Source organism: Anopheles arabiensis, chromosome 2 (assembly GCF_016920715.1).
Source record: "Anopheles arabiensis isolate DONGOLA chromosome 2, AaraD3, whole genome shotgun sequence".
In the NCBI taxonomy this organism is placed as follows: domain Eukaryota; kingdom Metazoa; phylum Arthropoda; class Insecta; order Diptera; family Culicidae; genus Anopheles; species Anopheles arabiensis.
The window spans coordinates 19,886,424-19,900,888 of record NC_053517.1 but is presented as its reverse complement, the minus strand read 5'-3'; the positions used below and the strand labels follow the sequence as shown (position 1 = coordinate 19,900,888).

General features: G+C 48.7%; 2 protein-coding genes across 13 annotated transcripts in view; one reads left to right on the top strand and one right to left on the bottom strand.

Moving 5' to 3' along the window:
• Nucleotides 1-14,465, bottom strand: part of LOC120894479 — a 36,609-nt gene that overhangs the window by 6,118 nt on the left and 16,026 nt on the right. The window lies entirely within an intron of this gene.
• Nucleotides 467-13,548, top strand: LOC120894481 (5-hydroxytryptamine receptor 1A-alpha-like). 7 transcript variants are annotated; one of them, XM_040297086.1, is made up of 5 exons: nucleotides 467-593; nucleotides 4,375-4,850; nucleotides 6,094-6,228; nucleotides 11,475-11,624; nucleotides 11,725-13,548. In XM_040297086.1, the coding sequence occupies exons 2-5, from the start codon at nucleotides 4,592-4,594 to the stop codon at nucleotides 12,882-12,884; spliced, it is 1,704 nt and encodes a 567-aa protein (XP_040153020.1). In that variant the 5' UTR covers nucleotides 467-593; nucleotides 4,375-4,591; the 3' UTR covers nucleotides 12,885-13,548. The 7 variants fall into 7 exon arrangements, with proteins under 7 accessions (XP_040153020.1, XP_040153019.1, XP_040153022.1 ...); XM_040297085.1 differs by having other exon boundaries at nucleotides 467-659; XM_040297088.1 differs by having other exon boundaries at nucleotides 467-693.

Below are 14,465 nucleotides of genomic sequence, written 5' to 3'. Positions count from 1 at the left end.
ATCACTACTTCCAAAGCGTCCTACCCCGTGCGGCTTTAGAACACTGGCGCCCCCCCCCCCCCTTCCCCCACTTTTCGATAAGCGAAAGCCAAGGCTTTACTCATACCGGGGCTCCCATTGATAGGGACAGCCGACAATGGTAAGGGCTACGATAGGGACAGCTAGCGAAGTAAATCAGCGCATAACGTGTTTCATACACCGCGTGAGTGCGACTAATTGATAAAAATGGCAGTATCTTATCAGTCGAAAACACACGCCAATGCCCACTAAGTGGCATTAGCAAAGAGGGGAAAGATAGAAAGAGAGAGAGAGAAAGATGGAATTCGGTACAGAAATAAATCCGAAATCGGATGAAGAACAGGAGGGAAATTAATCAAACAAAACAAACAAAAAAGGAAGAAAGAACCACCTCGGTCACCTGAGCCTTGGGCTTGATATCACGCTTTAGTATCGCGCTTGACGTTACGCGTTGTGTTTCGCGTTACATTTTGGAACGCTGTCACACACAGCCACGCGCAAAACAACTACCGACAATGTAACGGACGGTGTGAAGTATTCCGAGTGCGGTTGCATCGTTAGCACGTGTGCAGCAGGTGACTACGCATCGCAGCAATCTGAAGCTTACAGCATCAGCAAACTCACAGTGCGCGCGTGTGTGTGTATGTTTTCGTGCCAACTAGATTGCTTCGATTGGTAGATTTACTCATTTTGTTTACAACATGGAACAACATGTTCCCGGCCGTGCCTTGATTTTACCGGTTTTATTAGCCAGCCTAGGGGCGGCATCTCGAGATGCGTTGCTGGCGGATCGGCTGAATGGATCATCGGCCAGTCCCGCCGCCTGTCGTACCCACGTTGGATAAATATTTACACATCCGTTAATTTTGCCCCAAACCAGCTTTTTGTTGTTTTGTTTTTTTTTGCCTTCTTCTTCTTCTATTTCTGTGCAAACACTGAGCCGCAGCGCGCCCCAAAAGGCTTAGGCTGTTCGTCAGTTTGGCACCGTAATCGCGGCGAACCAGTCGCCAGCCGGTGTTCGATCGTGGCAAGCCAAAGCCGTGTGTGACCGTGATTTGTGTGCCGTGTTTGATTAGGTGAACTCATCAGTCGGAAGCATATCTTTGTGCGTATAATCGCATCCAGGGTGTTTGTGTGTGTGTGTGAGTGCGCTAAGCTTTTGATAAGAAAATGCACCCCACAAGGCGTGTGTGTTCGATTTTGTGGAGCAGTGGGCAGTGAGATTAGCAGCAAAGTTCACATAAATTCAGCAATTTGCAGCAAAGGTGAAAAGTGCTGCAATTATTTACTCAAAGCGACGAGCAACGCGAAGGAAGTGCATGTTATACCATTCAGTGAATGTTTGCGTGCAAATATAAACACCCAAACAGGGGGGCCAGTGAACGGAGCGGAGCGAATATTCCGTATTGAGTGACAGTTGCAAGGCAAACACCACAACCAGTGTGCCAGCCATACATGCACTTGTTCCGGCCCGATGTTAGATTTACAGTGAAATAATTCCCCCCGTTTCTCGCTCCCTGCTTTTGACGACGGCAAAATCGATGGAAAAGTGCACAATTCACCCATTGTGGAGTGGCGCGGAATCAATTTAGACAACGTACGGGGGCGCAATAAAACCCGGCATATCAATTAAGCAGTACGTAGCGTGATTGTAAGTAGCGCACCAACCACGGCTCGATGAACCACAGCCGAGGCCAGGATCCTTTGGAAATGGTAATACCCGCGGTGCTGCTCAAACTGATGGAAAACATTCAATTGCTTCACTAATGGCAAATAACGCAGTCGGCATTACGACGATCGATTCGAACGAACGAATCTCGGCATAACAATCGGATTCAATTGCCTACGCATCCCTGGCTCTTCGGTTGATTCCAGAGAAGAAGGGAGAGAGAGCAGGAGATGGAGTGGCCAACCTACCCGCCCATTTTACCCCACACTACGAATTAACTGTTTTCAGTTCATTTGCAATTACGCAGTCGCTTCCTATTGCTCGCGCAATGCACACAAAAGCGGGACAAAAGTGGCCACTCCGAAACGGCTCCGGAAGTGCGCCTTTAAACAGACCAGACCACCGTAGACTAGGGAAATGGTAGATGCTGGCATGCGTCCTCTCCCTTCGAAATGCCAAATGCCGCAATGAGCAGCAATAATTGGCCATTTCCTGCACGGATTCGTACCGCTTTTCGGAGTGCTTTAGCATACTGATAGGGAAAATTATCGTACCGTGCTGCGTGGTGTTTTCCCAAAAACTTAACTGTGAGCAAAATAAGTTTCATTTGCCGCGCTGGCGCTGTGATCGCCGTTCCGCGGCCAGTTTCCAAGCGGGCCCCCATGCTGTTGCCATCCGTTTGCCATTTTTACGATCAATAAGTGCGTATTTTGCACGAGTTTGTGTGCATTCGGTAGCTTCGGTTGGTTGGGACCTCCACAGCAACGCCGGCCCGCCGAACGCGTGTAATAAAATCAAAAGCCTTCTGCCGGGGTGCTTTTCTTTTTTTTTTGCGGGCGCGCGCGTGCCATAAAAGAAATGCATAAATTGGTGACTTTATCGTGCATGTGATTGTTGGCTGGTTGGTTTTGAATGGGAAGTAAGCAACGCTTCCAAGCGGTAATTTGCAACCTCAGTTTAAGGCTCAGCGTTTGAGGCGATTTAATTGCTGGAAAAGTGTCCCTGAAATCGCCTCTCGCATCGATCGATCGATCTGTTTTACTGGGAACAGTGTTTTATTCATTGTTACAGTGTGTCTTTCTTATGTAACAATGGACACGACACATATTGTTGGACTGAATTCCTGTAGTTTAATTGAAATTATTCGAGGTTTTAAAGAGATTGCTTGCAGAGCATAATTTTCTCATTTTAAACAGAATTTGTAATAAATCAACCAAGAACATTCCATGCACTCCCTTCCTAAAACGATGCACAGAACGCTGACAGAGAGCTTTAATTAGAGCTATCGAGCTATTTTTGCCGAGATTGCTTCATCTCGACGTCTCGCATTTACATATGCAGATTGGCGTGATCTCCAATGCATTGGATGGAGTGGTATGGATTCCTCCAAAAAACATTTGCATTTGGCACAATGTTAGAGCATCTATATCAACACGGTTCTTTTGTCGATGCTGATGCTTTCATTCTCTACCTTCAATGCGTGCCGTCTGCATTTGTGCTCGAGCTGCAGTTCGTAAAGCACAACATTGCAAGTACGGTAATGTCACGTTTGACACACTCATTTGTGGTTCACTCTTCCAAACATTACTTTAATTGCTTTTCCCCTACAGCTGGCCGGCTAGTTCCGGTCCTGGTACTTTTCTGGACACTTCATTTTTAGCCGCAGCTCACCTCACACAAGGACAGCAAACATTGAACACATACCCAATAAATTCACTCGCCATCGAACTTGCCGTCAGCGTCGGCTGCGCGTTGCCACATCCATTAACTACATCTGTCCAACTGCATGAACGGCAGAGCTTAATCAAAACGTAAACTTTTCCGTTACATACCGACGCCACCAGCTCACCCAACCCCACGCTGCTGCTGCTGCGACTCATTAAGCTACCCATTTGTTCTGGTTTCTTGTTCGAGTTTGTCTTTGGAAGCAGTTGAGCGCGCCCAGGCACCGTTTTCCAACTCTAACTGCACCGAGCGAGAGACAGAGAGAGAGAGAGAGGGCAAGATAGAGAGGCAGAAAGAGCGAATGCATTCCATTTAAACTTTTCTTCCGGTTTGCTTACTTTTCGAATGGAGCTACACTTCGCCGCACTGCACTGTGCATCCGGCACTGGGACTGCTGCATCTTCTGGTCATTATTTCATTTTTGTTTAATTAAATTTTCATCCACTCTCTCGAGCGTGCAGTTGTGTATGTGTGTGTGTGTGGCCCATAGTGTTCAACACACTGGACACCTCTTTTTCCGACCACCGATGGAAAAGGAACGTGCTGCTGCCAGACAAGCAAATCACACTTCTACATGCACTCGTGCAGGCCTAACACATTTGACCATACAGACCCTTGTACTTTCCTTGCCCACATGGTACAGTTTGGTCGATGAAAAGTGCATTTGCATCGTCCCTCTTCTCCGTCCCGTCCGCTACACCATCAACCTTGCACTGATCGATCGCAACCAAACTGCAGCAGCAATTCCATACCAAACCTATCTTCACTTTCCTAGATTGCCTGTCATGAGCATATCACGCCGTGAAGTATGCATGATATACGTGCTGGGCAACTCAAAAAAGGAAAGCCTACCCTGTCTGCCCTTTTCCTTCCCCCCTGTCACTCCCCACCCACCTTCAGCAAATCGTTTACGTCCGGTAGCAATTAATGTTTGATTTCAATTTTAAAACACTTCACCACAGACGGTAGCCATCCCCCGGACCGAACTCGGTTTCCGGTGCCTCTCGATTGACCAACTGTGCAGCATCTGTGTCCCTTTGGTACCTTCATAACCCACCCAAAAGATCTGGTGCGAGCCTGCGTGTGTGTATGTGTTTGTGTGTGTGAAGTGTGAAAAAGTGTCCCCAAAGAAGCAACGACGACGACGACGCTTCTGCCAATTCGCAGCCGAGAAACGGAATGGGAAAGGTGCAAGCGCACGGCTACGATGATTACGACCGGATACGATACTTTTACTACATCCGGCCGCCCCACACGCCGGTGCCGGCGGACTGGTGGGTCGATCCGATGGCCACCACCACCGAATCCGTCACCACGCTCAGTGCCAGCGAGGAGACGACGCTGCTCCTGTACGACATCTTCATACCGCTGCTCGGCTCGCTCATCATCGTACTCAACCTGATCGTGGTCGTGTCCGGTGTGCTGCTGCTGCGCAAAGGTAAGCACGGGCGCATCGTCCTGCCAACATCTATCTTCCATCTTCCACTCATACAACCACGGCCTTGATTTACAAAGTGAAAGGGGAAAATGTTATAAGTCACCCGGCCGGCCGGTGGAACCACATTATAGGGATGCCTAAATGGCAAAGTTGAACGCAAGGCGCACATACGGTTTTGGGAAATGTGACAAACATTTTCTGCCACCGATTCAAAATTACACCGCACTCACATACACTTTAATTCTCAACACTTGCGAAAACTGTTGTTTTTGTTTGCAGAAATTAGTTCACTTGTTTACAGAAGCGCAACGACAGTTTCTATCAACAAACCGCACGCACGTACCGGTATCGATCGAGAGGACTTTAATTATGCATTAGAGCCATTAGAGTCATAACTAATATCTTCCTATTTTGGTTTGAAATTAGGTCAGCAAATTTAGAGTTTAATTTTGATTTAATGCAAATAAATGGATTTGTGAATAAAATAGAATTTTTCAATTACGACCCTGTAGTGTTTTTAAGTATCAATTTTCCATTATTCATTAACAAGTGTAATTTGGCACAATTGTTATGAAACGTTTGTCCGACAATTACTTATCGTTTAAAGCTCTCCAAGCAATAGACGAGCATGTTGGGTAAAATTCAAATTAGAGATGTTTGTTCTGTTGGAATTTCTACCAGGAATTTTCGTTTCAATTGCATTTTTATACGTGTTTTAAACAAGATTCGCAACCTAATAGGAATAATTTTGCAATGCTTAATACACTAGCAAATGTTGTACTTTTTGAGAAATTTACTTTTCTTGAGAAATGGTCCCGATGTCAACCAAGATGTTTAACATGTAAAACCCATAAAATATACTACTAATACATAATACAAACATTAATAGATTTATGTTCCAAATACATACAAACAAGAATCCAATATGATAAGCGTTTTGATTATGTACACTGAAAACGCTCAATTTATCTGTAAAATACCATTTTAGCGAGTATTTGGGAGTATTTTCATGGAATCTAAAATGCCCCAATTGACAAATCACTTTGAAACTAGAGAATACAATTAGCTTGTCATACAACTACAATCGAAACTCCAGTCAAGCTCGAGCTCGGGAGAATTAGCGACAATTGCTTAAGCCACTCGATTCAGCAAACAGTTTCGCCTCGCCAACACACACACACCATCACTAATCTCTGTAATATTCTCGGCATTCAATTTTCATCCCCCCTTCTCTGGCATGCAGGTCAGCAACCGTACACCACCTACATGTTTCTGGGCAACGTGGCCGTGTCGGATTTATTGACGGGCTTTGCCGTCATCTTCGGCCAGTATGCGCCCCGCGAGCGACGGGCCGAGGAAAACTGCACGCTAATGATCGGTAAGTTCACCATTTCATCGCTCCGGGGAGTGAAGCTATCTATTTCCGTTAATCCCCACGCCTGCTCCCTCCAACTCACGCGTTCCGGGGCGTGAAGGGGTTTTTTTGTTGTGCCCAAACTTTGTGCTCGCCGTACCGATAATTCTGTGCGGCACATTATCGCATTAGCGACAGCGGAACGGCACTTTTGACCGAGCTTATTCTGCACCGTGCTTCGAACGGGCTCCCAGCGAACCCCAATCAATATGTTCGCTGTGATGCGCGATTCTCTCTGGGAAAAAGGAAAACTATCCGAACGATTCTCGGGTCCAGCGCTGAGCAACGCAGACACACACACTCACCGAGCGACCATTTAAGCTCATCTCGTTGGTGCACGATGATGCTTCACGAGCCGCGGTGTTAGCATGGCTCGGTGCGCGAAGATTTATCATACATATCCCGGATCCCGGCCGGGCCACAACAATAAATTGTCCAATGCACCGTAGCCTGGTCGCCCTTGCCCTGGTCGGTTGCAGCGCGCAATCCATTCCACGCTGTTGCGCTCCGTATTTATTAACCTATTTATTTATTTATTTGTTTCGTTTTATTTCGCTATATTGTTTAATCGCATCAATTTTTCCGCGTGACGAGAGCAAAATATTGATCCCGCCCTTGAGGGGGGGAGTTTCCTTTTTTTGTGTTCTGCTTTGCACATCAAAAATGGAGCCTTCCTTTTATTGTCTCTGTGTGTGTTCATTTGGGTTGGGTTTTGCCCTGCGCCGAAAGATGGGACGAATGGGACAGTCAATTAATCGTTGATTGAGCCAATCTTTATCCAATCGCCATAAATAATGCGCTCGATGCGCATCTGTCGATGGGATTATACCCGTGCGGTATGAACTAAAACCGAACCCCGTTGACTGGGTTGGTGAATAGGTAGATAGATAGGATGGTGTGGGGCTTTTCGGAAGGGTGAGCAGCCGAACGGCATTATTCTGTGGAGATTTATAATTCATAAACAATCGGACGGTGCAATAAATGGTTTAAGTTGGTATTGGGCACGTTTTCAGCACCCCTATCGTTGGCAAGCGTATTTACTAAGCAATTGTCGTTGATTTATATATGCAGCAGCGTTTGTGTGTTTACACAAAAGCTCTTGCATACTTGCAGGCGATTTTTTACAGCCTCAACAATAAACGCCTTTGTTTATGCAATTAAACTGTAATATTACAGTTTTAAAGCAAGTTTGAAAGTTTCATACTCCTAATTAACTGGTCGAGTGATTTTAAACTTATATTTCAGTCACTTGATGTTGCTAAATAACATTCATTCGGTATCGTTTGTCAGCAAAGCTCTAAATTAAACAAGCTCCAGTTCTAGTGCCTGCAGACGTACTAACGACCTAGACTAGAACCTGATAAATGTTTCCCCAGCAGTCTGTTATGCATTTCAAAGTGCGCTTTAGCGCTCAGCCAATAGCTCTGCCACGGCCCAATACACTCATCCTTAATAATTGCCCCGTTTTTTTTGTGCAAAGCGATAGCTTCTCTGCCAGCACTTTATTAAACAACGTATTTATACATTCCTCAGATCTTTCGCTTTCCGGAATGCGAAATGCTCATGTACGGGTCTGTCATCGAAAGGATGCGCCCCAAAGCTAAATGAAGCTTTCCATGGAAGCGTTCCGAAGCAAAACGCAGAATAAAAAAAAGCTAACCCTACTCCTTCCCCACTCATGCTCCCACACACACACACACAAAACACACACACTTTGCAAAATGAAACGCTCAAGGCGGCCGAGAGGAACGTAAGGTTTCTTTGCGCTTTTGACCTCGTGGGAAATGAACATGTCGTGCTCGATGTGTGAGCAAACGGAGACTTCGCCTACGTACATACGGCGCACTCTTCCCCTCGGTTGCTCGCGGGATGAAAGTATGCGCTCGCTTGTGTGTATGCTTCTCGTACCACTCGTCCAAAGAGCCACCGGAATGTTGGACACCATACACGTGGGTGTGTGTGTGTGTGTGTGTGTGTGTGTGTGTGTGCGCCTCACATTCTGCAGCCTTTCAAATGCAATGTCGCAAAGCAGGAGAAAAAAAACGTTATTTTTCCACCTCGGCTGATGAGATTTAATGAATTAATCTATCTATTTCTTCGTGACCTTTCCGGTGCTGTTTAGTGTGAGCTTCGGTGTCCTTCACTTCTTTTTGCCTTGAGATGGGTGATAGGGAGCTTTTTTTGTTTTGCTGCCCTGTCGAGTTGCCACCAGCCGTGGCGTGGTTCTAGCAGCGTACGGTTGGTACGTTTCGGGCCGCAATTATTCATAGGACGTCTCTTCCCACCGAGCCCGGTGTATCATCTCGGATGGCTCGGTGAAATGTTCTTTGAATTGAGCCACCCTTCGCCACGATCCGCCGCTTGCCATGTTGCTGGCGGCAGGAAAGCGTTTCCCAAACCCAGTGCATTAGAGGCAAGGAGCAGGTGTCATGTGTGCAGAAGACTCCCATTAGCGACCCCGGGGCTCATCATATGTAGCCACAATACAGAGAAATGAAATAGAGAGAGAGAGAGCGGGAGAGGGAGAGAGCGAATACCAAAGGATATGCAAATGAAATATGACGTGTGCGTCGTAGTTTGATTAATTATTTCAAATTACGCTTCTTAATTAGCCTCCGGCTCTCTGTGGAGCGCAGCGGGATGTGTTTTTCGCAACCACCATCTTCCCCACTTCCCTCGCAGTTGGTAGATGAAGCTGCGAGAGCTTGCTAAATTGTATATGCACCGTGGAAAACTTCGCATCAGACACATACACTAGGACAGAAGCTGAATAAAGGGGAATCAGGGTGAAGAACGTCAAACGCCTGCCATGCGAGCAAATAACCCCACGCGGATGACTTCATGATGGCGGTCGTTTGTCTCATCATCATCATCATGCGCAGCTGACATTTGCATAACAGACAGTCCGAGGCGAAGCTCGTAAACAGCCCTGAGAAGCACCTGAGGGCGAAACGACAGTTTCAGGCGAAATTTGCCACTAATCCGAACAAAGGCGAAGCTGCTATTGTGCCACGACGGTGCCGCAGCCTTTCCAGCACACAAACTTTCATGCGCGTACGGTTGGTGAAACTTATCGAATAAAGTATTTAAGGTCTATTAGCACATAAATATAAGCTAGACACCGGGACCGAGTGCGAGTGCTGCATCCTGCGAGCAGTGCGAGCTCGGTTGTTTCAAGTGGTTCAATGGCTGTGTAAGATACATGCGCGGTGTGTGTTTGATCTATCCCCTCAGTACACTCGACTCCTTTGGGTGGAACTGTTGGTCCAACAACTTTGTTTGATAGAGCACACAAACACACATACACACGTCAAATGCAAGAAGTAACTAGGTTTGAACTTTGTTCTGCACTCCCGAAGAACTCTCGAGCATTCGGATCATATCGATTCCACGCCGTTGTGTACAGTTGAAGATCAGACGTTCGATCATTACGAATGATACGGGACCACCCAAAAACCAATAGAAACTAACAATCATTAGTGGATGCTTTTGGGGTAAAAAAAAAGCAAAACATCACACTAAGACAACCCACAAAACGCGCCCAACACATCTACGCTAAATGCATCCAAATTGTTTTAAATCAACAAATTCTTCCTTTCCCCCATACGGCACCGGCAGCCCAAGCTGGAGCAGCTCCAAAATACCAAACCAGGGAGTGGGGGTGGGGGGGTAGGGGAGTGGAGCAAAGAAAAAACTTCGACCCATCACTGTGCGCCTGCTTGCCGTGCCGTGCTTGTTTGTCTTGCGCTGGCGTTTGTTTCGCTGCTATTTATTTTAAAACTGCAACTTGCGCTTCTGCCCTGCCGTGCGTTGCGAGTAGCAGCAGCAGCGCCACCCGATGCCTTGCATCGAGCGGGACGGGTTTTGGGATGGAATGTGATCACAGATTTTCCCCCGCCTTGTGTGAGCGTTCCAAAGTGTGCGCAATCAAGAGCCGGGACGGGAATGTTGTGATTATTTTTGTGTTTCTTCTTCAGCTTGGAAGCACTTTTTATTTGTGTGTTCTGTGTGTGTGTGCATTTAAAAACAAAAGCACATGGAATGCGTTCCCTGGACGAGAGCGGGGGAAATCGATTCGAGCGCAGGGAAAATCACATTCCAACAGTGGGGAGTTTAAATGCCAAAAAAAAGCTGCAAACTTTTGCGAGAACGGAAAAACAACCCTCCCGTGCGCAAAAAAAAATCTTTGGACGCGACGTTGAAGAACAGAATGGAAAGCTTTTTCGCCACGCCACGAGCAACAACAAAATGCAAAAAAACTCCGTACACGCCATGAGGCTAATGAATTGAAAGCTTTCAATCATGCGATAATGGTAAAACAGTCTCATTAAATATCCATTCCAGTTTATTGAAAAGCGAACAGAGCGAATGAATTATAGTTCGTGGGAAAAATAATTGCACAAAAAGTGTTCTGTAACTTTGTGTTACATTGTGGTTGTACATTGTGGGGCAAAATTCTCAAACACAGAAACAATTGCCCATTAAAACATGCACAGTCTTCCGACCGACAAACGGACACAACCGAACGAACGGAAATCGCTCACGGCGTTTCCAATCATGGCAAATTTCACACAATTGACAGCGAACACATACCTATAATTGCATATCATTTACTGTACCCTGTACCACCACGAGCACGACTAATTCCGAGCGGGTCGGTTCGATGTGATCCTTTGCTATTACAGCCTGTTTCGGCCACAATCTGTGTTGCCTCGCTCAGCAGCATTCAAACAGGAGCATTCTGTACATCGCATTGCATACCTTTGGGCGGTTGGTAGCAGATTGCATAATTTTACGACAAATGCACAGTGTAGCGGCCTACAAACCTGCTAAAGTTATGCAACTGCCATGACAGAGCCACGCACGACCCAGCCTTGTTAGCCCTAGCTTCATCCGTCAACCAGAAACGGGGCCCTGAACCGTGTTGCTTCGGTGATGCTCTTTTCGTAGCGTCTACACCGCAAGCGATGCACGTGTATGACCTTCCACCGAACCGGGCCCGGTCCCTTTGATCCAACCGGCTCCGGAATGTAAATTCCAGCTACGCAGAAGGGTCGCATAAAATTAGATTCAGTTAGCCGAATCAGGCAGCCCGTAATCGAATGGCATTCTGGCGTGATGTAGCAGAACGCAAGGCACCAATTGTCGACTGGTGTGTGTGGGTGTGTGTGTGTGTGTGTGTGTTCTCATGCCTCTTCCTTCCGTTGCAGGGCTCATAGTGTCCACCTCGCTGGTTTCGGTGTACAGCGTGGGGCTGATAGCGATCGATCGATACCTTTACATCGTGTACGGGCTGCAGTACCAGCGCTACCTGACCCGCACCCGGGCGCGCATTCTAATTGCCGCCACCTGGATCCTCGGTGAGTACGCCGTTCCCCTCCCAGCAATCACACAAATGAGCCGTGTTTTACCACCCGTCTAATATATCCCTTTGCGCGTGTTTTTGTGTTCCCATTCCAGGCGCAACCATCGGCTTTCTGCCCGCGCTCGGCTGGCGGGGCGACACGGACGGTGGCCGCACCTGCTGGTTCATCCGGCTCGCGCCACCGGGCCTGGTGATCCTGACGGCCGTCGTCGGCATTCTGCCCGTGCTGCTCGTCATCATCCTGTACGGCATCATCCTGCAGAAGGCGCTGCGCCGCGTCAACCAGCTGAAGAAGGCATCGCGCGAGCTGCGCGGCGTACAGACGGGCAACCTCCGGTTGTTCCGCGGCGGTACGGGTGGCAGCGCGAACGGTGGTGCTGCTGCTGCTGCCACTGCCACGATTACACCACCCGTGCCCATCGCCGTCCCGCCAACCGAACCGAATCGATCAGGCGCCAACCGCCAGTCCGACACGGAGCACGGGTTGAGCGAGGACGAGCTAACGGGCGCTACCACCGGCCGCTGTCTCTGCCTACGCTCACGCTGCTGCACTGCCGGCGGCGCCCGGGCCAAGCAGTCCCAGAAGGCACTGAACGGTCCCGGCACCGCTGCCACGGCGGGCACCGCGATGACGACGACAGCCGCGGCGACAACCGCACCCAGCAAAAGCCCGACCAAGTGGAAGGCGATAAAAGTCGTGATGTTCACGACGGGCAGCTTCGTCGTGACGTGGGTGCCGTACTTCATCGCGAGCCTGCTGTACGTCGGGTGCGACCCGGCCACGAACGAGGAGCTGTGCCGCAGCCTGCAGTTCGCCATCGCCAGCCCGCTCGCCATCCTCGGGTTCGCCAACAGTCTGCTCAATCCGATCATTTACGCCTGGTGGCACAATGGGTTCCGCGCCTCGATGAAGCGGCTCGCCGGCAAGGTCAGCCAGCGGATCTGCTGCTGCTGCGGCGGCGACACTGGAGACGGTGGTGCGGGCCGGTGTACCGCTGTACGCTGCTGCCATAAATCATCGCGCTCGGCGCCACCATCGGCCTCGGTGGCGAATCGGATCAGTGCCAATGGGGTTAGCAGCACGGGCAGCACCAGCGATGGCATCGGACCCGACCGCCTGTCAAACCGCACCGTCACAACGACGGTCGGCCAGCGGGCGCACCCGGTCCCGTACCCCCACAGCGACCAGGAATTTTCCATCACCGATGACACCGATGTCGAGCAGCCGAGTATGGTAATCGGGACGCGGCTCTAGAAGGGAGGAGGGTACGGTGCTATTTCCACCACCCAAATTTGCTACCCAGCTCAGGGAAAATTGTCAGCAGCTTCAAAGAACAGCGCAAAAATGTTGCTTCAAAAGTTGGGCGCCCCTGTCCCTCCCTCCTTCTTGGAAGTGGCTGACACCGTATGACTCCGAAAGCGTACCGGGAACTGTCACAAGGGGACCATGTGCCCAGAGCAAACGGGCAAAGAAGAACGAAGTCCTTATGTCGACGGTTAGGAAATTGGCAGCAAAGGGGGGGAAAAGCGAAATGGAGAATTAGATTTCAGCTCAGCACGCGTGTGTAGCCAGGTCCTTTCGCCGACGTTACACATGCGGTGCATGCGGCTAATGCCCCGTGGTGAGAGATGTCTTCGACCGGAGCAGAACCGTTCTGCCGTGTGTCGCTTTTATGCAGCTGCTCGCATGGCAAGCGTCACACACTAGCAGGACACACTTCATGACACTTTAATCGAAAGAAATTGCAGCAGTTTCAGTACCACAGGACCCAGTATTCTTTATGTAAGTGTAAGAGATGTAAGTTTACAGCTAGCAGTTAGATTCTTAAGCGTTTTAACAATCACGCAATTTTAGTACGCAACAATAAAGCTCTATTAGAGCATGGCGTTAACAATAACGACGCTTGTTTGCTGCAGGACCGAACAGCTTCCGAGCCTTTGAAAGGCTATTAATTATCGGACGATGTATAAAGCCCGGTCGGGGCAACCCTTTTGCTCCGACGTCAATGGGGGGGAGGATGTTCTTCGTCTTCTTTTCCCAGTAAAATCCTTTCCCTTCCTGTGCTGCTCAATAATAGCGGGTTATTTGCATAAGCAAATTACGTCAGTCGCTCGTCGGCTTGTGGAAAACAAGGGAAGCAATTATGATACAATAAATGGAGATGGGCTGTGTGGGCCAATGTAATGATGCTGCGCCGTACCAGCGCCAGTCCATCGTTACCACCATCCTTTTTGCACCCTTCTTCACCGACCACTCACACGCACTCAGACACCCACCTAGCTACTCGTTTCGTTCGCTCGCTGCCTACTGGACACTTTGAATTATTGATCTCCATCTGAGCCATCTGAGTGGTGAAAGTTTCACTTCCTTCCGACTCCGCAACGATACGCAGTAGTACGCACGTAACGCACATATCCATTTGCATTGCCCTGCCTTCATACACACACACACGTTGTGCCTCAGGCTTGCTCTTATTGGCATGTACGGCACCAATATACATATACATATAGATCCATCGCAACCATCACTTGCCCATTCGTACCAGCAGCAGCAGCAGCTAAACTTATCTCGAGCATTAACTGTATTAATTATTCATTCGGCTCGTTTTCGTAGTCCGATCGTCGTTATCGTCGTACTCAGATGAATACGCATGGCACGCGCAAGGAGCACCAATTTAGTCTTTCTTGGAAGCCGACGGAGTCCTCCCCGTCCACATTGGCCCCTGGTGATTGGCGTGCGTTGTTTTTGCCTCATCGTTGGATTGCATCAATTATAAACTAAATTAATTATGACGGACGCAATGGTTGCTACCGATCGCTTTGGTCTAGGGACATG